At 45.0% G+C, this 27592-nt stretch overlaps 2 protein-coding genes across 9 annotated transcripts in view; one reads left to right on the forward strand and one right to left on the reverse strand.

Annotated features, from left to right (window-relative positions):
• The window catches only part of Ccndbp1 (cyclin D1 binding protein 1), a 94776-nt gene that overhangs the window by 30463 nt on the left and 36721 nt on the right, over nt 1-27592 (reverse strand). The window lies entirely within an intron of this gene.
• Tgm5 (transglutaminase 5) lies at nt 3639-26911 on the forward strand. 2 transcript variants are annotated; one of them, XM_090318514.1, is made up of 13 exons: nt 3639-3648; nt 7906-8085; nt 8224-8469; nt 9427-9545; nt 13345-13473; nt 14129-14306; nt 18498-18636; nt 19248-19351; nt 19477-19716; nt 23403-23759; nt 24229-24389; nt 26078-26211; nt 26392-26911. In XM_090318514.1, exons 1-13 carry the CDS (start codon nt 3639-3641, stop codon nt 26543-26545), a joined length of 2151 nt encoding a protein of 716 aa, XP_090174640.1. In that variant the 3' UTR covers nt 26546-26911. The 2 variants fall into 2 exon arrangements, with proteins under 2 accessions (XP_090174640.1, XP_090174642.1); XM_090318516.1 differs by lacking the exon at nt 8224-8469.

Below are 27592 nucleotides of genomic sequence, written 5' to 3' on the forward strand. Positions count from 1 at the left end.
CCTCAGTTGGATGAGCTAGATCATCTCAAAGCACCTTCCAGCTCTACAACACCCAAGCTCAGAGTGTGGGGTTCATCCCACAGCATGGCACTGCCAGACATTAGATCTAAAGAGACCCTCACCTCACCTCACCTCACCTCACCTCACCTCGGCTCACTGTGTCAACCAACAGAGCCAGGCAGGGACTCCCACAGGCTTCCCATTTTCTCTGTGATGTGTACACAGTCGGTCAGCCTCAGGTCCTCTGGGGTAGTAGCAGTGGAAGCCATAACATCCACCACTAGCGTGTGATAGAAAGCACACAGCTTCTGACTGTATGATGAAAGCCAGGCTCCCCCAGGTACACAACAGTAACAACACTCATGGCAGCCCATCTTCGCTAGAGGATGGCTGGATCAGTGAGAGTGGATTCTGAACAGCTTAACCAGCTGCAAAACATACTCACACACACAGAAGTCCCCTGAGCATTAGTCTCTTCTCCATTCCTAGGGGTGGCAGATCCATCTGGATCTGGCCATCCCGGCTTCCCTTTGTAATCTGCTGCAGTGAAATTCCTTAGTTCCCCTCCAACCTGGAGTGGGGGGCAGGACATTGTGGACAAGGAGACTGGAACCTTCTCAAGGGCATATCAGAAATTCACGGAAGGATCTGGATTTGCCTCCAAAGCCTCTCTAGGTCTCAGAACCTGACCTGAGTTGGCCTGCTCCACAAGGATGACATGTCTACAATGTCTAGTCAAGTGTCCCTCCTCGAGGTCACAGCCCTGCTTCGGTCCAGACAGGAAAGTGTTCATCATCAACTCTGCTCAGCTTCCCTGAACCAAGGCACACACTGCTCTGACCAGCACTGCCTCTCTACCATCCCACGTGCACCCACACACCCTCTGACTAATGATCACGGGATTCACGAAGGCTAAACCTGTAAAGCAGCTCATCAGGCTCAGAGCCCAAGACTTATTTGGCCACACAGTGCAGGCAGAGGAGCAAACCTAGGTTTTCCTGGCCCTGTGTATAGTTTTATGTTCCTATGGTGCTTCTTCGTCCTCTCTCCTGACCACTGTCTCTACCTTAGTGAAGACTAAGCATGCCTCTTAACCATGTTGGGGATCCTCTGTCCTCTACTTTGGGTGTGGAGGAAGGCTTAAGGAGGCTGGGCAGAGATGCTCAGAATTCAGGTCACTCAGGCTGGTACAACTCAGGGTTTTTACTCATAGTGGCTGTCCAATGGCTCTAAAATCCTCTCATCTTTTTCCAGCAGTTCTAGATTGGCTCCAAGGACACTATTACCTTCTTGGTTACTGAGCAATGTCTCCTTTGGCCACTACGTTTCTCCTTATCTGGCTACCCTAATCACACTCATCTTTCAGTCTCACAATAAGTGCCCTTCCCATCTCTAGCAGTGGTAGTAGGTTTGGGCAAGGATCCCTTCGCACATGCCTGGATCATCTTTTCATGTATTCACACCATCAGGCAACAAATATGAACTGGAAAGCTTGAGAGAGCACTGCATTAAACACTGGAATCTGACTGCATTCACAAAAGTTGACTCCTCAGTTCATCATGCAAGAACCTGGAGCTGGGTGTGGTGGCTCATGCCTGTAATCCTAGCTACTTAGGAGGCGGAGATCTGAGGATCAAGGTTCAAAGCCAGCCTGGATACAAAAGGACCTAAGACTCTTATCTCCAATTAACCTCTAGAAAACGGGAAATGGGACTTAGCTCCAGGGTAGTGTAGTAGCCTTGAACTGAAGAGCTCAGGGACAACATCCAGGCCAGTTCAAGCCCCATGACCCACCAAAAAACAAAACAAAAAAAGGACCTAGGAAAGCTAAGGTTTGTAAGCCGTAATTCTTCCATCTTTAATATAGGAAAACCATGCATTCCTAGTTCACAGAGATGTTGTATGATTAAGAGGGACAGTGCACATAAAAAACTTGAAACAGTAAGTGGCACTTAATCATTATTACTAGTTGTATCGGGAATTCTACTACCATTAACCACTGTCATTATTAAGCACTTGTGATCATAAAGACACAAACCATGCCCTCGAGGAGAACTGGGAGAGAGATGGTTAGGTGTGTGAACAATGAACAAGTGGCTAGTAGGGAATGCTGGAGAGCAGGCCCCTAACTCCTAGTCTGAAGGAAGATGTCAGAAAGACACCTTCCTGTCCCAGTGAGATGCTCTTGTATCATGGCGACTGGAGAAAGTAGATGAGAGAGAGAGAGAGAGAGAGAGAGAGAGAGAGAGAGAGAGAGAGAGAGAGAGAGAGAGAGGGAGAGAGACAAACAGACAGACAGACAGACAGACAGAGACAGAGAGAGTTCTAGAGGTGGAGAGGGAGAGACAAAGAGGGCTTTGTGAAAGAAAGCACAGAGGTGGGGTTGGAGGACTGAAATCTGCATTAGAGAACTGAAGGACCTGTGATGGGGAGAGGAAAGACCTCCAAGGATGAGGTTAAGAAGTCTGGAGTTAACCCACTGCTGAGTCTTAAGAAATCTCAAGCAATTTTAAACTGAAAATCCAGGAGAAAGGACAATGCTGGTGTAAGAGTTCCTGAGTGAGAAGGACCCAGGTGGTAAGATATACGAGGCTAAACAGGCTGGTGGCTCATGCTTGTAATCCCAGCTACTCAGGAGACTGAGATCTGAGGATTACGGCTGGAAGCCAGCCCAGGCAAGAAAGCCTGAGACTCTTACCTCCAATTAGCCACCAAAAAAACCACACGGAGAGCTGTGGCTCAAGTGGTAGAGCACAAAAGCTCAGAGACAGCACCTGGGCCCTGAGTTCAAGTCTTAGGACTGGCAAGTGCACACGTGTACACACACACACACACACACACACTCACACAGATGCAGGAAGTGCCTTACAACGGGAAAAGCAGGGTACATGGAAGTCCCTCCCTCCAAGTAGGACACTTCCAGCTCCTCCCCCCCACCCCCCTGCCTTCCCCTACCTTTCTCCTCCCCGTGCTTTGCTCCCTATGCATGCACTCCAGGGACTTACCCTTTCTTAAGTAGGACAAGATCCTTGCTCCATCCTCTCACCTATCTCTGGAACTCCTACATGGATCTTCTCACTGTTTCTTCCTCTACTACTTTTATTGGAAAGTCACCAAATCTCATACCTCTTCCATTAAAATAAAAACAATGAAGTTCATGTCAAGGGTGAGCCGGGCTGGAGTCTACTGGTATGTTTTTCTTGGCAGGATTAAGGTTTGAACTCAAGGCTCCTGTTTGGAGCAATAGTCACAGAATAATCCCACTCTTTCCAGAAGGGGCACAGCCCCCTCTGGATCCCCTCTATGGTTTTCCTCTCTACAGCACTGCCAGGAAATGCCCTCTTACCCAAGAGCTATCGAAGGCTCACATGGCACACAGACAGCCCTGATGGTTCCTCTGCTTCCACACCTCTCTCAGCTGAGCAACACCGCCAAGAAAAACCAGAGGGCGAGTGAGAAAACCAGTTGTGATCTGCCCTGCAAGAGGTGGCACCGTACCACAGCGGCAGTGGGGCCCCGCCTCCCGTCTCTAGAGTCTTGGGATGGAAGGGGAAGCAAACATTCTAGGATCAGTTTCCTGAAGCTCCAGTCCATCCAGCTGCTCCGTGGAAGCAGCCCAGGTGTCGGAGGCAGCCACCATGGCACAAGGTAGGGGCACAGAGCTTTGGAATGTAGGGGCAAAAAGAACTCAAAGATAGTAACATGTTCAAGGGTGGAAGGACGAATTGAGAGAAGGAAGGGAGTAGAGTTGACTCAGAAAGAGTGTTCAGAATTTACAGGTGTACAGAAGGTGAATCAGGAGGCAGGGTGGAGGCCGAGAGGTTAAACCTAACTGCACTCCAACATGGCTGCTTCCACAGCTGGGTGGGATGGGCAGAGCCAGGAACTAGGGGATAGGACTCCTTTCCTTCTCTGCAACAAATGAAGCTTTCTAACACTGGGCAAGTCAGGGTTTTAATTCCTGGCTCCTATACCTGAAAAAAAATAGAAGGGGTTAGACCACAGTCTTGAAGTTCTCTTCCATTTCTAAAGTTCTTTGAATCTGCATTTCTTCTCTTCCTCCCTCACTTCAGGAGTCTCTTTCTCAACCATCCTTCTTTTTACATCATACCTCTTTCTAGAAAGAGCTGCTGTGAGGTTTAGGTGAAGTCACTTATAGGGATGAACTTTCAATTTACTCCACAAATTGAATGGCTTTATCTTTGTTTATACTTTTGTGTACACATTTTTATTATTTAAAATTTTGCACACATTTTAACTACAGAGGAAATATATGAACACATAGAGAGGCTGGGAACATCGCTTAGTGGTAGAGTACATGCCTAGCATGCTTGAAGACCTAGGTTTGATTCCTCAGTACTATATACACAGAAAAAGCTGAAAGTGGTGCTGTGGCTCAAGTGGTAGAGGGCTAACCTTGAGAAAGCCCAAGGACAGTGCCCAGGCTTCGAGTTCAAGCCCCAGGACTGGCAAAACAAAAACAAAAACAAAACACACATCTATTGGAGTAAAATATAAGGCAATAATTTCAGACAACTTCCAGCTCCAGCCCCATCTCCAGAATAACTACTGTTACCAGACTTTTGTCTCTATATTACCATTCATATATCTGTATATATAACAATATAAAATGAATATATATTCAACATAATATAATGTATTTTGTATGGATGGATTTTTGTATATCCATGTTATCATCATTCTGTAAATATTTTCCTGCAAGAGGCAGTATGAGTTGAAGCTCTGCCTGTATTAATCAGTACCTATAGATCTACCTCAATATCTTCCAATTTGTACATTATTTCACAGTATGTGTATAAGTGATCTATTAATCCACTCTCCAACTGAGAATTCAAACAAGTTTCTAATTTCTCAGTTATATAAGCAGTATTGTACTGAACTTTTTTATGTATGTCTTTTTTTTCTCAAGAGGAGATATCTCTCTAGGACTGATTCTGAGTTCATGTACTTTAAAAGTTATTCCTACTATGTCCTTGTTAGGCAGATGCTGCCACACCTGTTAGGTAGTCTGTGTCATGTGCCAACCTGAGCAGGAGCCAGCTGGGGTTCCATTCTAGTTAACAAGTCTCACAAGGTGTGAACTTCTTTTTCCACTATTAGAAAAAGCCACTTGTCTGCCCCCCTGGCAGGACTAAGTGGCAGCTGCTAATGGAAAAAAGCACTGGACCTGGGTCAGGAATCCTGGTCTTTTCCTAAGGCAAAACCTGAGTCTTGTTTTTTTTCATTTTTGAGTGTGGATAATATACTTTGTCCCTTCGAGATTGTGATGTCCTAAGAAGCTTAGAAGAGTGGCCAGCCTACAGTAGACATGCTGAGAGAATATACAATTTGAAATAAGTATAGGGTGATCCTGCTTATATTTACTAATAACAATAATGACAAATGAAGAAGATATTATCGAAAGAACTTAGGGATGGGAGTTGGTATCTCCTACTTGTTATCCTAGCTACTCAGAAGGCTGAGATCGAGGATTAAGGTGTAGAACCAGTACAGTTAGAAAAGTCCAAGAGACTGTTTTCTCCAATTGACCAGTAAAATGCTGGACTACAGGTATGGCTCAAGTGGTAGCATGTCAGTCATAAGCAAGCAAGCCAGGTGAGAGCTTGAGACACTGAGTTCAAGCCATTATATGAGCAAAAATAAATACACAAGGGCTGGGATGTAGCTCAGTGGCAAAGCACTTGCCTAGCAAGTGCAATGTCCTGGGTTCGATCCCCTGTACCAAAAAAGAAAAGACAAAAAAACACACAAATAATAATAAACAAATAAAACCTATAAAAAAGAAACTATATGTAATTCAGTAGGCTGTAGTATATTAGTTTTACAAGCATACCACATCTAGTTCCTAAGCACTGTCATTACTTCAGAAAGAAGCTCATTACCCATTAGAAGTCACATCCCATTCTGTCTCCCTCCAGCTATAGCAGCAACGCATCTATTTTCTGTCTCTATGGATTGCCTTTGCTTGACATTTCATATTAGTGGAATTGTACAACATGCATCCTTTTGTGAGCATTAATTTTTCGAGGTTCAACCATGTTGTAGTATGTTCAACATTCTATTTTGTGACTGAGACATGTTCCATGATAGGACCATTCCACAGTATGCTCGTTAATCAGTGGATGGACATTTGCATTGTTTCCATCTTTTGGCTATTGGAACTAACACTTCTTTCATGTGCAGGTTTATGTGAATGTACGTTTTCATCTGTCTTGGGTATAATGCTAGGGATGACAGGTGATAGCCCTAGGGTCGACATTTTGTGCAATGCCAGTGCTCTGCAAAGTGCTGTGCCATTTTGAAAACCCATAAGCAATGCAGAAGATGGTAGGATCAAGTATCTCAAGGAAAGCTTATGTGATCATGGATTAAGGGGAGGTAGTGTGGACTGACCTAGAAGGCAGAAAACTTGTTGGAAGCTGTAAAAGTCACTAGGAATGAGGCAAGGATAGTGGAAAATGATATGCAGGTGGAATGGACACCAGGGATATGTTAACGGAAGGACTGAAGGGAGTTGTTGATATGTGAATTGCTATAGACTAACAAAGAGGTAGGGAAGCATAATGTAATTTAAAAAAAAAAACTAAACAAATCCTGATTAAGACCATGGACAAACGAGAAGCCAGAAACATGGAACACTAAGGCAGGAGGGTCATGAGTTTGAAGCCAGGCTAGGATGCAGAGAAAGTTCCAGGCTATTTTAGGCTACAACAAGATCCTTCCTTAAAACAAATAATAAAACTCAGAAACAACAAAAGTTAAAAAAAAAACTTAGCCCTCCTGGGAGAGGCACAATTGGAGAATAGTGACAATTGGAAAACAGTTTGTGCTTTAGCAGAATCTCTAAAAGGCTGGAGATCCTAGGATATTGAGCACATGATATTGGTAATGGTCAAAGAATAATCAAACGGCTAAAAGTGGGGCAGCTAATCCTGGGACTTGCATCTAAGTTTAGAAGCTGGTTCAAGAACAAACAAGACTGTTAACTGGAGTCCAAGAACGTAGTTGCAGGGGTCAGGTGTGGTGGCTGACGTCTGTAATCCTAGCTATTTGGGAAGTAGAAATCAGGGGTTAATGGTTCAAGGCCTGCTTGAACAAAAAGGAGGTAGAGACTTCATCTGAACAAATGGCTGGGCATAGTGCTTCTAGCTATGGAAGCACAAAGGTTGGGCCCAGTGGTGAGTTTCTGTCATGCCCAATAACACAGGGAAACACAGGCAGAAAGAACACAGCCCAGGATGGCCAGAACATAAAACATCCTTGAAAATAACCAATGACTAAGTGCTGGGGGCGCACAACTATCATCTAAGCTACTCAGAATGCTGAAATTTAAGAATTATCAGAGGCAGCCCTGACACATAAAATCCTCTAGACTCTTTATCTCCAATTAGCTAGCAAAAGAAAGACAGACAGACAGACAGACAAAGAGAGAAAGAAAGAGATAGATAACAGAGAGAAGGCAAATAAACAAGCAAGAAAGAATGAAAGGAAGAGAGTGAGAAAAGAAGTGAAAGGATAAGAAAGAATAGAAAGGTAAGTGGTATTGGGCTGAAGTTTAGGTAGTCCACAAAGAAGTTAGAGGCAGAAAGACATGCACATCCAGGACAGGGCAAAGAAGAGGGATAGATAGAGGAATAGGGGAGGAAGAGAGGAAGGGAGGGAGGGAAGGAAGGAGGGAAAAAAGGAAGAAAGGAAGGAAGGGAAGAAAGAAAGAAAGGAAGAGAACTTGCATGCATACGCCTCATGTGATTCTCAAGTCAACCCTGCCAGGCTAGTATTATTGTACCAACATAGACACTGAGAAGCTGAGGCTAAGTGACTTTCTCACGTTTGCTCTATTAGTCAGTGATAGACAAGACCGGGCCTCTTGTTTCCCCATTGCAGGGTTAGAGGTGGCCCTCGTAGACTTCCAGAGCTCCAGGAACAATGTGCAGCACCACACAGAGGAGATCGGCCTTGACTACCTCCTTGTTCGTCGGGGCCAGCCCTTCAACATCACCCTGTACTTCAGAAACCAGGGCTTCCAGCCAGGTCTGGACAGCATCATCTTTGTTGCTGAGACTGGTGAGATGCTCAGCTGAACCACAGGGAGGGGGTATGTGTGTGTATGTGTGTGTACATATACCTGCGTGGGCCGGGGGTGACTGTGGGCACAGGATAACAATGACCTGATAGGAAGCCTCAGCTCTGCTTCCTTCCTAGGACCTCTGCCAGACATGGCCAAAGGAACTCGGGCTGTGTTCAGCCTGACAAGAGGCAGTGGACCCAGCCCCTGGATTGCCTCACTGGAGACCAATGAGGCCAACTCCATGGAAGTGAGTCTGTGTGCCCCACCCACGGCAGCTGTGGGTCGATACCTGCTGAAAATTCGCATCGACTCCTTCCAGGGGTTTGTTACAGCCTATCAGCTCGGGGAGTTCATCTTGCTCTTCAACCCCTGGTGTCCAGGTGAGGCGGGTGTTCATGCAGGGCTCTTGCGTTTCTGGCAGTGTTGTCAGAGAGATAAACTCAAGTGTTTCAATGTCTCACCCACAAACTCTCCAGTCTCTAAACTCAGCCTCCAACTCAAAGCATAACAACTAGGACAGGATTAGAATAATGAATCTAATCATCTTAAATCATTATGGTTGTATTTGGTCATTGCTAATATCTTTCTTCATCATACATTTTATGTTAACTTGAATTTTTATTTAAAAAGTAATAAATGGGACTGGGAGTTTGGCCTAGTGGTAGAGTGCTTGCTCTAGCATACATGAAGCCCTGGCCACATACACAGAAAAAGTCAGAAATGGTGCTATGGCTCAAGTGGTAGAGTGCTAGCCTTGAGAAATCTGGGGGACAGTGCTCAGACCCTGAGTTCAAGCCCCAAGACTGGCAAAAGAAAAATAATAAATGTACTATATTGAGTATTTGAGAAATGAAGTAAAAAAGAAGACTGAGAGAAAGTAAAAAGAAAGGAAGGATGAAAAAAATAGGAGAGAGGCAGGAGACAGGAAGGGAAAGCAAAAGAAGATGGACAGAAAAGTAGAGGAAAGGAGGAAAGGGGGAAGGGAGAGATGTTACAAGGCAAAGCACATCACTCTCCAAGCTACATTCTCCAGAAAAAGGAATCTGCTAACATTCTCTTGTGTGGCCTCATAAAAGTACTGTTTACTCAATCAAATGTAAAATTTGTTATTCTGCCTCATGTTTATACTGAATCTGTTGCTGGTAGTACTGTGGGCTCCTAAGATCCACCCCCTCTCCCACCCTGTCCCTCTCTGGATATTATCCTGTGCCCTGTCCAGAGCTCAGGTTCCACAGGACTTTGAGGATAGGAATGGGACAGGAATACAGAGGATAGGAGGAAGATAGAAGACAGGAAGCTGACTTTTCTGCTTTGTCTCTTCCCATGTTCATTCCTAGGTGATGCTGTCTACTTGGATAGCGAACCCCAGAGACAGGAGTATGTGGTGAACGACTATGGCTTCATCTACCAAGGAAACAAGAACTGGATCCGCCCATGCCCCTGGAACTATGGACAGGTGAATCTCAGCCCATTCAGACTCTGGGTTTGTAAAGATGCAGGAGAGGAAGCAGGGTGAACCAATGCTAACTAAATGGTACCAGAAAGGTATGAAACGTGACTCAGGCTGCTAGGGAGGTATGTTCTTTGCTGACCACCTTGGAATTGGGCAATAATACCTGGAAGGAAAGGGCTACATCATTACACTGGGGATGTTAGTGATGATGAAGAGGACAACACACAGCGGCAAGGACGGTGCCTGGGATTTTTGTGTTTTCGACCATTTCCAGTGTGGGGGCGGGTCCTACTTTTCATTTTCTCATTCCATCCACACAATCTCTAGTAATAGATTCTTTCATAAGATCTGTCACCCTGATGAAAATTTGCCTTAAGGATAGCCAGAAGCAGGGACAGTGTGTAGCAACGGATCTCTCTTGACCTCATGACTACTGCTTCATCCCTTGTTTTGATGATAAATCTTTTCATTGGAATACCTATGTAATTGTATCCCCCCCCCCCCCACACACACACCTCTGCTCCAGTCGTGGGGCTTGAATTCTGGGCCTGGGCATTATCCCTGAGCTCTTCAGCTCAAGGCTACACCCCAACCTCTTGAGCCACAGCGCCACTTCTGGTAGTTAAGTGGAGATAAGAGTCTCAGGTCCTTTTGTGCCTGGGCTGGCTTTGAACCTTGATCCTCACTCAGATCTCAGCCTCCTGAGTAGCTAGGATTATAGGCATGAGCCACAGCACCAGGCTACATGATTGTCATAAAAACAAACTCTTGCCTGGGAGTTTGGCGTAGTAGTAGAGTACATGATTCCTCAATGCTACAAACATAGAAAAAGCCAGAAGTGGGGCTGTGGCTCAAGCAGGAAAGCTCTATCCTTGAGGCCCAAGGACAGTGCTCAGGCCCTGAGGTCAAGCCCCAGGACTGGCAAAAACAAAATATATTCTTCAGAGCCAGGCAAGGTGTTGTATACCTGGAAGATCTTGAATTTAAGTCTATCCTGGGCTACATATTTTGTAAAGTAACATTGTTTTTTCTGGTAAAAGGAAGAGCCAAAGATTTTGTTTATTAATAACCATGAGAGACTATGAGGTCATGAGAAAAGAGGATCCAACTTAGGCAACTGAAAGAACACTACAGAATAAAAAAGATTGTGTGTAAGAAGTACAAATGAAGAAGAGAAGTCTTAGAGACTTGATAAACAGACTGAAAGCTGATTCTCACAGTCAGCTAGGCAAAGGAAATAAATAACCATTAGGTAAATCAATGAGGGAAAAGAAAGAGGACAATCCAATTACATTAAAATTAAAAAATAAGCAAATATCACAATTATAGAAAAAATTAAAATCACAACATATATTTTTGGACAACATTGAGCAGGTTAATTTCAAAATCAGATAAAAATGACAAATTTTCTGGAATATATACAATATGTTTTTAAGATACAAGAAAATTAGACTAGTAAAGAAAAAATTTTAAAATGGATACTGAGAACATGAGGTCATCTTAAGCACTGTTACCCATTTGGTAACTGTTCCTCTATACTTTGCTTCCGACATAGCTTCAAAAGTGTATGATCAGCCTAGTGGTAGAGTGCTTGCCTAGCATGCATGAAGCCCTGGGTTTTATTCTTCAGTACCACATACACAGAAAAAGCTGGAATTGGTGCTGTGGTTCAATAGGCAGAGTGCTAGTCTTGAGCAAAATGTGTCCAGGGACAGTGCCCAGGATCCGAGTTCAAGCCCCAGGACAGACAAAAAAAAAAAAAGTGTATGATCTGTGACATCAATCAAGATATATTGTACTTATAACCTGATTTCTTGAACACTAACCCCTTTGTACAACTACTTAAAGATAATAAAAATATAATTTAAAAGAATACATGATATTATATGTAAAATTAGTTTCCTATCCTTTGGAATGCTTGGCAACCTTTGTTTTTCTAGAAGCCCGTCTCTCACTTAATACTTACCCACCTCCTCCAGCAGGTACTTCGGGAAGTCCAAGGCTAGGCAGGGAGGACAGGTCTCCAAGCTGTCTCAACACTTGGAGCTCTAAAGAAGGGAGAGGATCAGAATGGGTGTTGGCTAGAACACTGGGGGGCTTTAGATCAGCTGGATATGGTTTCTTCTTCCTAGAGTTCCAACACACATGGCCTTCAGACCACATGTGGGCTACAGGTCAGAAGAAACAGGCCACCTCATCTGGTCCTACCTCATTTACCCAACTGCTTATTCAATGTGGGCTTTTGTGATAGCTTAGGTAGAAGTATGCTGTCATCTATGAAAATTACAAGTGAGGAGCTGCTGTTTTCCGAGCCCTGGCCCTTCCTTTTCTGTCTTCTTCAGTAAGCATATACTAAATATCTGTTCATTGCCAGGAAGGTATTAGAGGTATGTGAATAGTGGGAGATAGAGGAAGTACTGAATACATGAAAATAAATAAAACACTGACATTGGGGTGGTAGAGTGGCTTAAGTGGTAGAACTCCTGTCTAGCAAGTGTAAGGCTCTAAGTTCAAACCCCAGTACCATAAAAACCAACCAACCAACCAACCAATTGCTATCCCTGATTCCACAAGTCACTTGCATACAGTAAGACTGAGAAATATGTGCAGAATGTTCTAGAACCTAGGAGGAAAGCTCTTGGATGAGCACAAGGTACCAAAAATACTTCCTGAGAGAAAAGATGCTTGAGCTGTTAGGCCAAGTGAAGGCAGAAGACAGACCTGAGCCAAGACACAAAGGCCAGAAACAAGTTTGGCCTGATACAGGGTTTATAAGGAATTTGATACTGCTGGAGCAAAAAAAAAAAAAAAAAAGTGACTCAGGAGAGGAGAGGGGCTGTGGGAATGAAAGATGGAAGAATCAAAGCTCCAAAGCTCCAGCCTTCTTTAGGAAAAATCTTATCCCCACCAACCTCTCCAGCCTCTCAGCAATATTTTAAAGTTATTTGCCATTCTGTCCCAATGGGAAGACAGATTGGAGAAGGCTATTGAGTACTGCCCACTGTGACACACTTGTTTACAGTGATGTCTTTTTACAAAGACCCCGTCCCTGTGATGTGCTGGGTACTGTGCCAGGCCTGAATTAGAAAGAGCTGGCTAGAGACAACATCCACTCAGGCAGCAAAGATGGACCTTGACTACATTGTGTAACCAAGTGATGAATATGGAGGTGTACCCAGAGCTACAGATCTAACCACAGCATAGGCCAGGAAAGGACTCAGAGGAAGAAGAGGCAACACAGTAGGTCTGAAGAGCAAGGAATCATGCTACCCCGGGTAGGGAGTTTGATAACTTACATGTGGTTGGTCGGTTCAGAACCCAATGGGTAATGGGTATCGTGATAGGGCCTCACCATCACCTCCACCTGGCTGCTAGTGATAAGCTAGGTCACCGAGTGAGTATGGAAGAACTGACAACTTGGTTTTATCAAGAACAACTCAGGGGATCCCGGGCTGCGTGTGTGTGTGTAGGGGACTCCAAGACTGATGGAGAAAAAAAGGAGAAAGAGAATTTTCACCAGGGCAGATTTGAGAAAATTCAGTAATCCCAGTAATGATTCTAACATGAGTGGGAAGGAACTTGACTTAGGGCACACCCATTCAGAGAGGTGTAACCCCAGACCTTTCACCCCCACACTTGCCTGGGAGGCTGTTCATGGCTGTTCTGTTTGACAGTTACCGTCCAAAAGGGTTTTATTTCACAGACATACTCCACTGGAGAGCTGGGTGGGGTGAGTTGTGTGTCTCTTTATATGCACACGCCAAGCATGAGTAACTTTTCTTCTCTGCACCTCCTCTTGTAGTTCGAAGAGAATATTCTAGACATCTGCCTGGAGCTGCTAGATAAGAGTCTGCACTTCCAGATCGACCCGTCCACAGACTGCGCCCTGAGGGGAAGCCCTGTCTACATCAGCAGAGTGGTGTGCGCGATGGTGAGGTCCTTGGTGTGCAAGGGAACCTCTGCTCTCTCTGCTGCCCCCTGCAGTGGAGAGAAGGGGTAAAGCAGAATCCCTCTGCAAAGACATTTTGGGTGAGGGTGATATCACAATGTAGGTTTTTCTCAACTGAGCTCGGAAGCAGCTGGGAACAGAGTAGCAGCTCTATTAATTCCCGATTCCACGTTTTGGAAAAGCTGGGTGTCACTTCAGCTTGGCATATTGTCTTGTTTCTAGATTTTGTCTTGAAAGTATTCTTAAAAGCACTCAGAAAGTCTGGGGCATGGCTTAACGGCAGAGCACTTGCCTAGTATGCTCAAGTCCCTGGGTTCCATTCCTAGCACTGAAAAGCCAAACAAAAAAACAAAGCCAACAAAATTCACTCAGGGCCAACCTCCATCATCACAGGAAACTGAAACAGAAGAGTACTAAACTAACAGAACATAACTCAGAATAGTTGACCTCTACCTTCCAGCAGAACTGAAACGGAAGAGTAACAAACTAACAGAACATAACTCAGAATAGCTGACCAGCAGGGCTGGAAGTTCCCCAGTAAGGTGAGGTCAAAAGATCTCCTCTGTGTCTCAGGGCTCATGGATTTTCCGACGTCCGCCGCACACCTCTTGTTCCTCTGTACACGGTTTCTCTGCAGATCAACAGCAATGATGACAATGGGGTGCTGAATGGCAACTGGAGTGAGAATTACATGGACGGCATCAACCCGGCAGAATGGACGGGGAGTGTGGCCATCTTGAAGCAGTGGCATGCCACAGGCTGCCAGCCAGTACGCTACGGGCAATGCTGGGTCTTTGCTGCTGTCATGTGCACAGGTAAAGAAGTGGTGAGGACTCAAATTAGGAAGAGGCAAGAGTCCTCTGAACCACTTTGTCCCGTTTCATGGTTCCCATCCAGGGACATTTAGAAAGAAGCCCTCTCTAGCTAAATCTTATCACAAACCTTATTTCTTACAAATCTCGTGTTAAGTGATGGTTAAACTTTCCTCTTTTCACACGACCTAACAAACAAGAAACTATTCAGGTCCAAGAGAGAACTGAGACAAAAGACCAAGTAATTAGAGTACTTAAACTCCAACTATACCCTCTCTGAACACAGAGAATAGGCTTTTAATGCAGACACTAAGGCAAATATGCTGCTAAGCTGTATGGTTTGGGCCATGGGACTAGGAGTTCAATACGGCGGGCTAAGAAAATGACCTTGAATTTGAGCTTGTCATAAGATCACATAAAGACCAGTTTTTCAGAGAAGGAATGGAAGCCACATTAATAGAAGAGAAATATTTAGGGGGTAAAGAAGGCAAATGATAGTTTGATTTGTATGTGGCAAGAAAAGCAAGCCACAGGAGGAGGTGAGGAGGAAATCTTGGAGAAGTGACATCTGGAAATGAGTCACATGTAGGAGGCGACAGGGAGGCCGTCTGACTCTTCATGCCTCACCCAGGGATACTCTCCTGCTCCCGGGCCTCACCCTCCCTCTGCCCCCATGCTCAGGCCAGCTCTCTCAGCCTCTTGACATGTATAGCCATGTACCAGGTGATTATTTACGTTATCTGGGGAAAGATGTCAGATAAAGCCTCTACTTACAGGACTCTAGCCAGATCTGCACCTAATTTGGGGTATGCTGATGGTCTAAGCTTTTGGTTGTAGGAATTTCCAATGTGACATCTATGAACACATGTGTGCTAGGCCTGTCTCCAGGATCTTCCATGGATGTGACAGCCCTAGAGGAATCCCAGAGAGCCACAGCAGCAGCAGGCCAAGGGCACAAAGAAATTTCTGTCCAACACTGATAGAGGGTGACAGACTGAGGACATACCAACTCTGTAACTTTAAAGTGTGATCTTGAGTTGGATGCTTTGATGGCTAAGGAATAAAAAACCAAGTAATTTAACAGTTTCAATATCAAAAGTCACAGAGATCAGGATAAAAGAAGATGTAAAACTGACAGTAGGAGAATAGATCTTTTGAAGATAAAAAGGAACCTATTGGTATGGAGGGAAAAACAACTGTCTCAAGGGCCAAGGGGTGTGTGTGTGTGTGTGTGTGTGTGTGTGTGTGAGTGCGTGTGTAGGGAGGGAGCCAGGTTTGGGTGGGGTAGTCTGGAACCAGGTGATGAGAGAGGTGGAGACAGTGGATGGAGGTTATGCAATAACAGTGGAGCAATTAAAATGTTTACCAGAATCATGACTCTTTGGCGAGCTTGGAAACAATGAGTTGGGCGAAGGGGGTCAAATACATCCTGGTCCAGCTGAAGCTCAATTAGCCTTTCACCAAAAGGCTAATATGTGGCAATTTAAAAAAAAAACTTTACGGGGGCTGGGAGTCTGGCCTAGTGGTAGAGTGCTTGCCTAGCATGCACGAAGACCCGGGTTTGATTCCTCGGTACCCCACATACATAGCAAAAAGTCGGAAGTGGTGCTGAGGCTCAAGTGGTAGAGTACTAGCCTTGAGAAAGTCCAAGGACAGTGCGCAAGCCCTGAGCCCAAGCCCAGGACTGGCAAAAAAATAAAAATAAAAAAAATAAAAAAAAACTTTACCCATTCATCTAACACTTAAATCTTTATTCTGTGCTAAGCACTGTGTTCTAATTGTGATTCCAAAAAACGATGGAGAAGGCCCATATTTGTTTGTTTTGGCCATGGGGCTTGAACTCTGGGTTTGGGCACTGTCCCTGAGCTCTTCAGCTCAAGACTAGTGCTCTACTCCTTGAGTCACAGTGCCACTTCCGGTTTTCTGGTGGTTATTTGGAGATCAGAGTCTCACAGACTTTAGTGCCTGAGCTGGCTTTGAACCTCAGATCTTAGCCTCCTGAGTAGCTAGGATTACAGGCGTGAGCCACCACTGCCTGGCTGACCTAAAATAAAGAGAGACAATTTCTTAACCCTTGTCAAAGCAGGTCTTTTTTTTTTTTTAAATATGGATAATGCCAAACCTACACACACCCACATACACACACACAACTTCTTTCTATACATGCACATGTGTGATGAAGGCCAATTTATAAATGAAGCACAGTAAAAGATGAACAATAATAAAACAAGTATAGCAACACACCGTAATAACACTGCCATCATACCTGTTCTTGTACTTTTGAGTGATTATTAAATAAAGTTACTTGAACCCAAGTACTTCAATGCCACAACAGGTGACATGATAATCCAGGAGGCCACTGAGTGGGTAGTGCATATGGTGTGAATACACTGGTTAAGGGATGAGCCCTATCTGGGCAGGATAGCTGGAGATTTCATCATGCTACTCAGAATAGCATGAATTTAAGATTCATAAAGTATTTACTTCTGAAAATTTCCATTTAATAGTTTTGGAATGAGAATGAGGATAACTCAAACCACAGAAAGTGAGTCATAATCTAAGAAGGTATTGTAGATAAATGCACTAAGATTAACTGGCAAGGTAATCTGGCTCAAGTAACTTGTGCCACACATGGATAGGAAAGTGGTGGTTTGTATCTCTTCGGGTTATTGAAAAGACAGAATTAGTCCATTTATGAACTATTGCCTGGCAATAGTAGGTAATTCATATTAGAATTAGCTAGCGCTGTTTTGGTTCTTCTCTTAAATGACTCTGCAACTCTCTCCTAATTGCCTTTTTTTTTTTTTGCTAGTCCTGGGCTTGAGCTCAGGGCCTGAGCACTGTCCTTGGGTTTTCTCAAGGTTAGCGCTCTACCACTTGAGCCTCAGCACCATTTCCAGCTTTTTTCCATGTATGTGGTACCGAGGAATCGAACCCGGGTCTTTGTACGTGCTAGGCAAGCACTCTACCACTAGGCCAAACTCCTGGCCCCAGTACTTCATCTTTAATTTCAGTATAACTCTTGTTCTTCAATATTTTTACTGAGCCCTAAGTCTATACTAGCCCTAAGGGCCTAGTACATTTCCCCTTACTTTTCTTTCGATCTTGATCCAAACTCTTGCACAATGTTGTAGCTTGAATGCATATCTACCGTTATTCCTCACTGATTTATGAGACACCATGAGTATTTGAAATGTTCTTTTATAAGGTAGCTGGTTAATATCTGGCATGTTTACAAAGATGTCTGGCACACAGCTTTATTCAAGTGTTATTCTAATTAGTGTGATACTGTTTTAATCTGTTTCTTGGGCGCCAATAGTTTGGCTAGGTCTCACTCTAGCAACCCCTAAACTTCATCCTGTGGACCTCTTTTTTTTCTCCTTTATTTTAAATTTCTAGGTCTCATTTTATGAAATTATCTTAATTGGTCTGCTTCAAGTCTTGCTTTTTAAACAATTAATTAATTGATTTCCTTCTGTAATCCATAATCCACAGTAGCTTTCCTACAGAGGCTTCCAAGAAACATTCCTAGGGTGAATGGGAAAGCCAAACCACAGAAGAAGCTGATGGTTTGGGGCCCAAATCCAAATGACAGGAAAAAATTGAGTTCTTGGGGCCCGGGAGTTTGGCCTAGTGGTAGAGTGCTTGCCTAGCATGCATGAAGACCCGGGTTCAATTCCTCGGTACCCCACATACATAGCAATAAGCTGGAAGTGGTGCTGAGGTTCAAGTGGTAGAGTGCGAGCCTTGAGACAGTCCAAGGACAGTGCTCAAGCCCTGAGCCCAAGCCCAGGAGTGGCCAAAAAAAAAAAAAAAAATTGAGTTCTTGCTAGTTTGTTGGAAGAGGGAGATTTAAGATGAGGAGATAAGTGGGGCTGAGTTGCCTCTGCCATTTGTAAACAGGACAGCGCAGCTGGCCTATTTGCTGGCATGGGCAGGAGATCGGACAACCTGCTGGGTTTTCTGTTGGCTCTGAGCAAGACTTGTTAGAGCACCCTGCAACCTGACCACAGAATCATCCCGGTTTAGGAGGTGGTGGGGGAGGGAAATGGGAGATGTCACAAGCTCTAGGCCCTATTCAGCTCTTGCCCAACTCTGGCAGATGCTTAAATAAATACTTCCTCTAGACCCAGGGCTCTTAAGTCCAGGAATCCACAGGCCACAGGTGATTTTTTTTTTCTGCCCCTTCTGCAGTGATGAGATGCCTGGGGATCCCCACTCGCGTGATCACTAACTTTGACTCTGGCCATGACACGGATGGAAACCTGATCATAGATGAGTATTACGATAACACGGGCAGGATTTTGGAGAATAAGAAGAAGGATACTGTTTGGTGAGAGACAATCTCTCTGACTATTTCTAGGGCCATGCATCCCTGCCAGGCCCCACAGCAGGAAGTGGGGCAGGGCTGTGTCCATAGTATCAACCTGCTTCTCTTCAACCCCAGGGCATGGTATCTCCACACAAAGGCAGAAAGACAGCTGACCAAAATTATAATTACGGTTTCAGACTCTTCATATCATGTAAGCTCTCAATTCTGGGCTGCTGACATCTTTATCTAATACTCCACCTATGGTTCTGACCACATGAGGGCCCACAGTCCCACTTCCAGACCCAAGGAACATCAACAACTCTGTTGGTCACACACACACACACACTCGCAGAGGAAAAAGGTTACAGGGGCCCTATTGAGAGAGTGTGAAGGATTTAAACCTCAGTGGGTTCAAAGTGAAGAGGGAACCTTTATTCACAGACAGTAGAAGAATGCAAATGGAGGCAAACAGAGTCTCACAGAAGGAAAACCTGTCAGTATTCACCTGCAGGGACTTGAAAAGCTGTAGGCACTAGGTCTTTCTAAGGGCCCACCTGCCCATCCATCTCTAGATCTGGAATGAAGCTAAGAGGGCCATGCCTTGTCACTGACACTGGTTTCTAATTCCTCAGGAACTACCACGTCTGGAATGAGTGTTGGATGGCTCGCAGGGACCTCCCTTTTGGATATGGAGGTTGGCAGGTGCTAGATGCCACACCACAGGAGACCAGCAATGGTAAGGTGGTGAGGCCACCCAGAGGGAAGGTGTGACCCCACTCCCATAGAACCTGACCCCCACCCTTGCCCCTGCCTGGCCTGCCACACCCTCCCCACAAGGCTCTCCTTCCCTCTCTTCTTTAGGCCTTTACTGCTGTGGCCCTGCCTCTGTTAGAGCCATCAAAGAAGGAGAAGTGGATCTGAACTATGACACGTGCTTTGCATTTTCTATGGTGAATGCTGACTGCATGGCCTGGCTTGTCCAGGGTGGGAAAGAGGAGAAACTTCACCAGGATACAGCTACTGTTGGCAATTTTATCAGCACAAAGAGCATCCAGAGTGACGAGCGGGATGACATCACAGAGAACTATAAGTATGAAGAAGGTACAACTCAGTGTTCACTCCCACAAACATGCTAAGGGGCCAACAAGGACAGAAGGGAGGCTAAGTTGGTCAAATGTAGATGAATGTAGTTGGTCAAATGTAGACACTGAAATGGCCAGTTGTTAGGTTCAACTCCTAGGGAGCCACACAAAATTCCCAGCTATAAGAGCCAGACACAGGATAAGGAAAACAGTGCAGAGGTCCGGCTGGGACAGGGTCCGGTAAGGAACAAGTCAAGGTGGAGAGAGGGCTGGGGGAAGGGGGACTCGGCATTCAATGGGAGTCTTGGGGTGGGTGTCTGTGCTTTGTCAATATGATAGATATAAAGAGGTTCGAGAATCGCAGCTTCGGGGGCGGGAGGAGTACACACTAAAAGACAAGTATAGTCTGCCATTGAGTCAGCCACAGTCAATCCACTGGGATAGGAACTATTTTGGTAAAAATTATGTCTGTACCATCTTAAACAACCCACTATCCCAACTATTTGTGTAGTATCTAAAGTATATTAGGTATGCTAAGTAATACAGAGATGACTTACAGCCTACAGGAGCATGGTATAGACAATATGTAAATGCTACATCATTTTATGCCAAAGACTTTGGATTTTGGTATTGGTATCCTGGGAGGGTCTAGAACCAACATCCCCACAGTTATCAAGGCATAACTGGTAGATAACTTCCCAGTAGCATGACCACCCCTCCAGTCCTTACTGACTGATGTTTCATTCGATGGGTTGCCCTGGAAATAGATTCTTAAGGGTTCATAAACAACCAGGAAAAACTGGCTGGAGGGTCAGGAAGTGAGACAGAGAAAGTCAATATAGAGTAGGTTCTCAAGCCAAGGGGCACCATGAGCAACTGGAACTTATAGCAGGGGCTCTAGGAGGATGAATAATGCTTTAACATGATTATGTCTCCTTATTAGCTTTTTATCTGACACTGAAATTAAACAACTCTGTTTTTATTGGCCTATTCTAATTGTACTAAAGGGTTTCATTGTGATGTGTTTTTTTCCAGTCCTGGGGATTGAACTCAGGGCCTGGGCACTGTTGTTGGGCTTTCTCTAAGCTAGCACTCTACCACTTGAGCCACAGTGCCACTTCTGGCTTTTTCTGTGTTGTGTGGTAGCAAGGAATCAAACCCAGGGCTTCATAACATGCTAGGCGAGCACTCTACCACTAGACTACGCTCCCGGTCCCCTCATTGTGATATTTTTATACCTGCATATAATGTAACTTGATCATACCCACTTCCTCCCTTACTCCCTCCTCCTTCGTTGATTCAAGGTGATATGTAGAACAATCTTGAAAATGTGTTGCCTGTAAGAGACAAAGGAGGTAGTATTGAAGGGTTGAGGTCTGCTCCTTGGAGGTATAATCCTGCTGGCAATTCTGGTCTGCTCCCTGGATAGGCCAAGTCTTTACTTGTGGTAGAGAACGCCTCAGACAGAATCATATAGGCTGGAATGTGAAAGTAGGACCATGGACTCTGAAATGGCAAGGGCTAAGGCGGTAAGAACAGCTACTCACAGCATTTAATACAGAGGTCCACAGGTCCCCTGTGAATCTGGGAGATGGTGACATATCAAGGTGAGTCTGGGTGTCCATCTAAGACATGGCTCAGTGGGCCCTAGTAGTCTGTCTCCTCCCACCTGGCCTGCCAGGGTCTGGGGTAGAGCAGACACAGGTACTGAATCTGACTCACACCTCTGTGGCAATAGGAAAGATGGTAGAGGTAACCACCTAGCCTGTTCTTTTATTTGAGGCCTTATATTAAATTTTTTTTTATTTTTCTGAATGCAACTTTTGCTCAAGGATTGATTTGGTCACTTAACTTGTTTTCATCTTTTTTTTTTTTTGGCCAGTCCTAGGGCTTGGGCTAGGGCCTGAGCACTGTCCTTGGGTTTTCTCAAGACTAGAGCTCTATCACTTAAGCCACAGCACCACGTCTGTCTTTTTCTGTGTATGTGGTACCAAAGAATTGAACCCAAGTCTTTGTACAAGTACTCTTGCCCTGTTTTCATCTTTTTAAGTTTCTCAAAATACTGAAACATTTGTATGTTTCCTTCAAGCTCGCCGAGTTTCCTCTCTGAGAGTTCTCCTGCACTGATTACTATCCAGACTGTTTGTCAGCTTATTAAGTAAGGCCATGGTTTTCTGTACAATATTGATGTACAATATCAGCTGGTTATTGAGAGATTAGGTGTTTCTTCCAATGGTATCAATCTGGTTTAGTTTGTGCCTGCCAATCCAGACATTCAAAGCAGGCTGCTTCTTTTCTTTGATTTTACAGTCATTTCTAGTGTTTCATCACTAGATGGTACTCAAGCACAGATGGACTGGTTGTCTGCTTTTGATATGTTGTCACTGTTTCAGTGTTTAAAGACAATCCCAGCGCATGTGTGCCCTAAATACATTGTAGGTATGCTGGCAAAGAATCAGAAGGAAATCTAGAGAGTACCTGGAAAGAATAGTCTATCCCCATATGCCTCTGTTTGGGGCCAGGCAAATCACAGATGCATCCATCCACAGAGATCAGCCTATGGTCAGGATTTTTGTCTAGCCTTGGGAAGACGGATAGATCAGGCCCAGGGTCTTTTATGGCTACCAGCAGTGTGTCACATTGTGAGTTCATCATCCACGAAAATTAACACAACAGCAGGTAAGACCAAGGCCCATACTGCTAAGTTAATTTCCTCTCCAGGCAGGCAATTCTTTCCCTGCTGCCTTTTGTTAGGCTAAAAACAGGCACTGTGGTCTCATACCTGATTTCCTTGGCTCTTGGGGTAGTTGGTACATGAATGCTGTTTATTCTGGGATCTCTGGGACTAAGGCCATCACCGGAAAATCTTAGCCACCATCCAGCTTCTCCAACACCTGCCATCTTTAAGAGGCTCATCCTCCACATCTGAGGTCTTCTTTCCCTTGAGGATGTCAGGACTGAGTTGAGTGGTCATGAGCATGGGTTTTTAAGAGTCTGACAGAGCTGATTTTCACGTGGATCTGCTTCTTGCTTGTTGTATGATTTTTTCAAGAGCTTCCTTTTCCTCATCTTGAATGGCTGACAAGATGAAAGGTATTAAGTATTTACGTGGAGTCTGACTCTTAGAAAATAGTAATAAATGAGGGAAAGTATTCATTAGTGAAATAAAGTTGATTTTTTTTGGGGGGTGCTGGTCTTGGGGCTTAAACTCAGGGCCTAGGTGCTGTCCCTGAGCTTCTTTGTTCAAGGCTACCACTCTACCACTTGAGATAAGAGTCTCATAGTCTTGGGGCTGGGAGTTTGGCCTAGTGGTTAAAGTGCTTGCCTAGCATGCATGAAGACCTGGGTTCGATTCCTTGGTACCAGATACATAGAAAAAAGCCGGAAGTGGTGCTGATGCTCAAATGGTAGAGCTCTAGCCTTGAGAAAACCCAAGGACAGTGCTCAGGCCCTGACCTCAAGCCCAGGACTGGCAAAAAAAAAAAAAAAAAGAGTCTCATAGTCTTTCTTGCCCAGGCTGGTTTCAAACAATGAACCTCAGATGTCAGGACTGCAGGCATGAGCCATTGGCACCAAGCTTGAAATGACATTTTAAAACTCCCCAGCCTGCACTGTTCATGGAGGTGCTGAAGGTTGGGTGTTCAGCTAAGGGTTGCCCCTTAGGTTTGCCTCATCCACGGCTGATAATACGTCCTACTTATCTAGGTTCCCCCAAAGAGAGGCAGGTGTATCAGAAGGCTCTACAGAAGCTGAAGGATGGAAGGTCTCAAGGATCCAACAGAGCGGATTCAGAACCCTCAAGAGAAAGCCAGTACAGTTCTCGAAGCCTGGATACACCTGCCCTTCAACCAAGCAATGTTGTTCAGGTCTCCCTGAAATTCAAGCTACTTGACCCACCTAACATGGGCCAGGACATCAACTTTGTCCTGCTGGCCCTCAACATGTCACCCCAGTTTAAGGACCTTAAAGTGAACCTGAGTGCCCAGTCCCTTCTTCATGATGGCAGCCCCCTGCTCCCATTCTGGCAAGACACAGCCTTCATCACGCTGTCTCCTGAGGAAGGTATGGACTCTGTACACACCTGGGACACACTGGGGGCACAGCTGGTTATGTCAGGGTGTATATTAGGGGGAAGGCGGAGCCAGCAGGGAACTGGGGAATATTCCCTTCCTTTTCCCCTCTTCTTCATTGTTCTCCATCTTTTCTTCCTTCATCCCCTCTCCATCCTTCCTTTTCCGCCTCCCTCTGTCCTCATTTGCTACCTCCAAGAAAAGAAGCCAGTTTAGTGGGGAAAACCTATTTGTAGAGTCATACGAAACTTGGCTGGGGACTCAGTCTACCCATCTGTGAGCAGAATGACTAGTTTTTCCACCTCAGATGCTAGTGCTTCAGCAGGATCTGGTACATTGTTCGCTCCCTTCTTTCTATGGAAGAACCACCAGATTCAACCACATACCCAGCTGATTTTCACTTTTCCTGCGTTCAATCCCAAGCTCAGCTACTTTCATTTAATCCTTTGTTCTCTCCCTAGCAAAGACCTACCCCTGCAAAATTCCTTATTCTCAGTACAGCCAGTACCTGTCAACAGACAAGCTAATCCGCATCAGTGCCCTGGGTGAAGAGAAGAGCAGTCCAGAGAAAATCCTGGTGAACAAGATCATCACCTTGACCTTTCCAGGCATCATAATTAATGTAGGCACGAGACATGCAAATGATCTGTGGATATCCTTGGCTCTTGCCATAAGGGTGAAGCCCTCTGATAGGATGGCTGAGGTCTGCTGAGGGGAGAAATCTCTCCCTTTCTCTCCTATTGAGAAATCTCCCTTCTCTTAAGGCTGGATGGGTCTTGAGCAGGAGACATTGATTCAGCCTCTTTTGTGCTTCCTGTGTTGCCCTTCCCAGGGTCAACATGAGAAAACAGGCCAGATAGGAGGGGCTCAAATGGGCAAAGAACATATAAGATTTGACTTGCTACTTCTAGTCTGTGCATACTTGAGCAAGCCCCTGAGTCTCTGCTCCTTGCAATGTCAAAAGAGACGACTAGAGTAGATGGTTTCTGAGGACCCCTCCTGCTGACCTTCTGTGGCCTTCAGAGTGGGAAGGCATTTAGGGCTTCTTTCAGTATGTCTCTCCAATGCCAACCTGCCTGCTAGACTCCTCTAAAGTGAGCCCATGGAGTACTGAATGCTTTCTCTCATTTATGAAAGCCAGGGGAAAGCAAATCAAAACAAAACAATCAAAGACTCAAAAGTAAAAAGGGGACTACTAGGGAGGCAGAAGTATAAAAGAAATGGGAGGGGGCCGGGAGTTTGGCATAGTGGTTAAAGTGCTTGCCTAGCATGCATGAAGACCCAGGTTCAATTCCTCGGTACCACATACATAGAAAAAAGCTGGAAGTGGTGCTGAGGCTCAAGTGGTAGAGCTCTAGCCTTGAGAAAGTCCAAGGACAGTGCTCAGGCCCTGAGCTCAAGCCCAGGACTGGTGGAAAAAAAAATGGGAGAGCTAAGAGATGAGGAGTAAGAGTAACAGAGAGCCAGAAGCCAGTGACACATGCCTGTCTTTTTTTTTTTTTTTTTTTGCCAGTCCTGGGCTTGAACTCAGGGCCTGAGCACTGTCCTTGGGCCTTCCTCAAGGCCAGAGCTCTACCACTAGAGCCACAGCACCACTTCCTACTTTTCTATGTATGTGGTGCCAAGGAATCGAACCCAGATCTTCATGCATGCTAGGCAAGAACTCTATCACTACACCAAACTCCCAGCCCCCTAGTGGCACACACTGGTAATCCTAGTTACTTGGAAAGGACAGCCATCTTGGTCAAGAACAGCCTCAGCAGAAAAGTTCATGAGACTCCATGTCAGTGGAAGAAGATGGGCATGGTTCCACATACCTGTTATCTCAGCTATGATGAGAAGCCTAACTTAGGCAGATCATGCCCAGGTATGCACCAAGACAGAGTCATGGCTTAGCAATAAAGTGTCTGCCTCACAAGTGTGAAGGCTCAATTTCAAACCCTAGTACCCACCCTGTACCCGGTGGCGGGGGGAGGGAGGAGAGAAAAGGAAAAGTTAAGATTTTTTTTGGCCAGTCCTGAGGCGTGAACTTAGCATCTGGTCACTGTCCCTGAGGTTCTTTGTGCTCAAGGCTAGCTATCTACCACTTGAGCCACAGCACAATGGAACCCAGGACTTCATGCATGCAAGGCATACACTACCAGTAGGCCACATTTCCAGCCATAATGAAATCTTTTAATGTGTCCTATTTAATATACACCAATGAAATGCTTTATATTAAAAAATAGCACTCTCCATAATATCTGGTAGATTAGTGAATAAGGACTAATTAATTTCCTGCTCCTTCTCTTGCCCTGGGTCTTTGTTTAGGTTCTAGGACAAGCCATTGTGAACCAGCTGCTCTCCATCCAGGTGATATTTTCAAACCCACTGTCGGAGCCAGTTGAGGACTGTGTGCTGACCATGGAAGGAAGTGGCTTTTTTAAGAAGCAACTGAGAATCCTGTAAGTGCCTGGAAGGCTCAGCCTCCCCTCCTATTTAATCCTTGGATCTGCACTGTCCTTTCTGGACACAGGCTCAGGACATGGTAGAACAGACAGAACAGGAACTGGAGTGGAAAGGGGCTTTGAAGGTTATCTTTGTGCCTCTAGGGTTTTCTGATGGTTCCCCATTCTCTGCTGCAGCATTGGAGTCCTCAAACCCCACCACAAAGCCACCATCACTCTGAAGACTATTCCTTTCAAGAGTGGCCAAAGACAGATCCAAGCTAATCTGAGTAGCAACAAGTTTAAGGACATCAAAGGTTATAGAAATGTATATGTAGACTTTGGGTTATAAATATTCAGACAATGGGCTGGATGTATGGATTTTAAACTTCAGGAAAACAATCAAATTCAAATGCAAGCTGTGCCTTTCTCCCAACACCAAAGACTCCACCAGGCTCTGATATCAGCAACAGAAGATATCCTGAGGATGGGGTCCTTGGGTCATTTGTATGGCTTGCCCAGACTTCCTTTGGGACACAGTGATTCAATGATGCCCCACACAGAAGTGTGCTTTAGCACAGAAGTTGGAGAATACCAGTTGGATTTGGTCATGCTTTACTGCCCCTCAGACATCAAGGAAAGATCCATCTCATAGCTGTTTTATTGTTGCAATGTCTAGTTCCCTATTTCAATAAACTCCAAGTCTTGCTCTCATCTCCTTCACTCCTATAAACACCACTTTCTCTATGGAACATCTCACTGGTTCTCTGGTTGGTAGGATTGTCCTACTGTTTCAATACTTGAGCCCATTTACTTAAGAAGTATTTATATTGAGTATGTAGTGTATCCTAGTATTACACACTTCTGAAGAGTATAAGAATAAACCCTGAGACAGTCAAACAAAACCAAGGCCCTTCCATCTTGGAGCTGATATTCTTTTTTTTGGGGGGGGGGGGTTGTGGAGCTTGAACTCTGGGCCTGGGTGCTGTCCCTGAGCTCTTCAGCTTAAGGCTAGCCCTCTGCCACTTGAGCCACAATAGCACTTCTGGTTTTCTGGTGGTTAACTGGATGTAAGGGTCTCACGGGCTCAGGCTGGCTTTGAACTGTGAACCTCAGCTCTTCACAGACTCCTGAGTAGCTAGGATTACAGGTGTAAGCCTACTAGTATCCTGCTGTAGCTGACATTCTTGTGGAGGGAGGAAAGATAAACAATAAATGCATTGGCTGGGTGCTGATGGCTTGTGTCTATAACTCGAGCTACTCAGGAGGTCAGGGGATCATGGTTTTGCTAGTTGGGGCAAAAAAAAAGGCGTATGTGATTCTTCTCTCCTATGAACAACTTCCAAAAGATCACAAGTGGAGCTGCAGCTAGCCTTGAGCACAAAAGCTCAGGGACAGG

This window comes from Megascapheus bottae, chromosome 25, assembly GCF_031878675.1.
Source record: "Megascapheus bottae isolate mThoBot1 chromosome 25, mThoBot2.hap1, whole genome shotgun sequence".
Classification (NCBI taxonomy): domain Eukaryota; kingdom Metazoa; phylum Chordata; class Mammalia; order Rodentia; family Geomyidae; genus Megascapheus; species Megascapheus bottae.

Coding starts and splice junctions, on each gene's coding strand:
- Tgm5 (XM_090318514.1), top strand. Junction 8,086..8,223: donor CATCTTTGTTGCTGAGACTG/GTGAGATGCTCA, acceptor CTTCCTTCCTAG/GACCTCTGCCAGACATGGCC. Junction 8,470..9,426: donor CTTCAACCCCTGGTGTCCAG/GTGAGGCGGGTG, acceptor GTTCATTCCTAG/GTGATGCTGTCTACTTGGAT.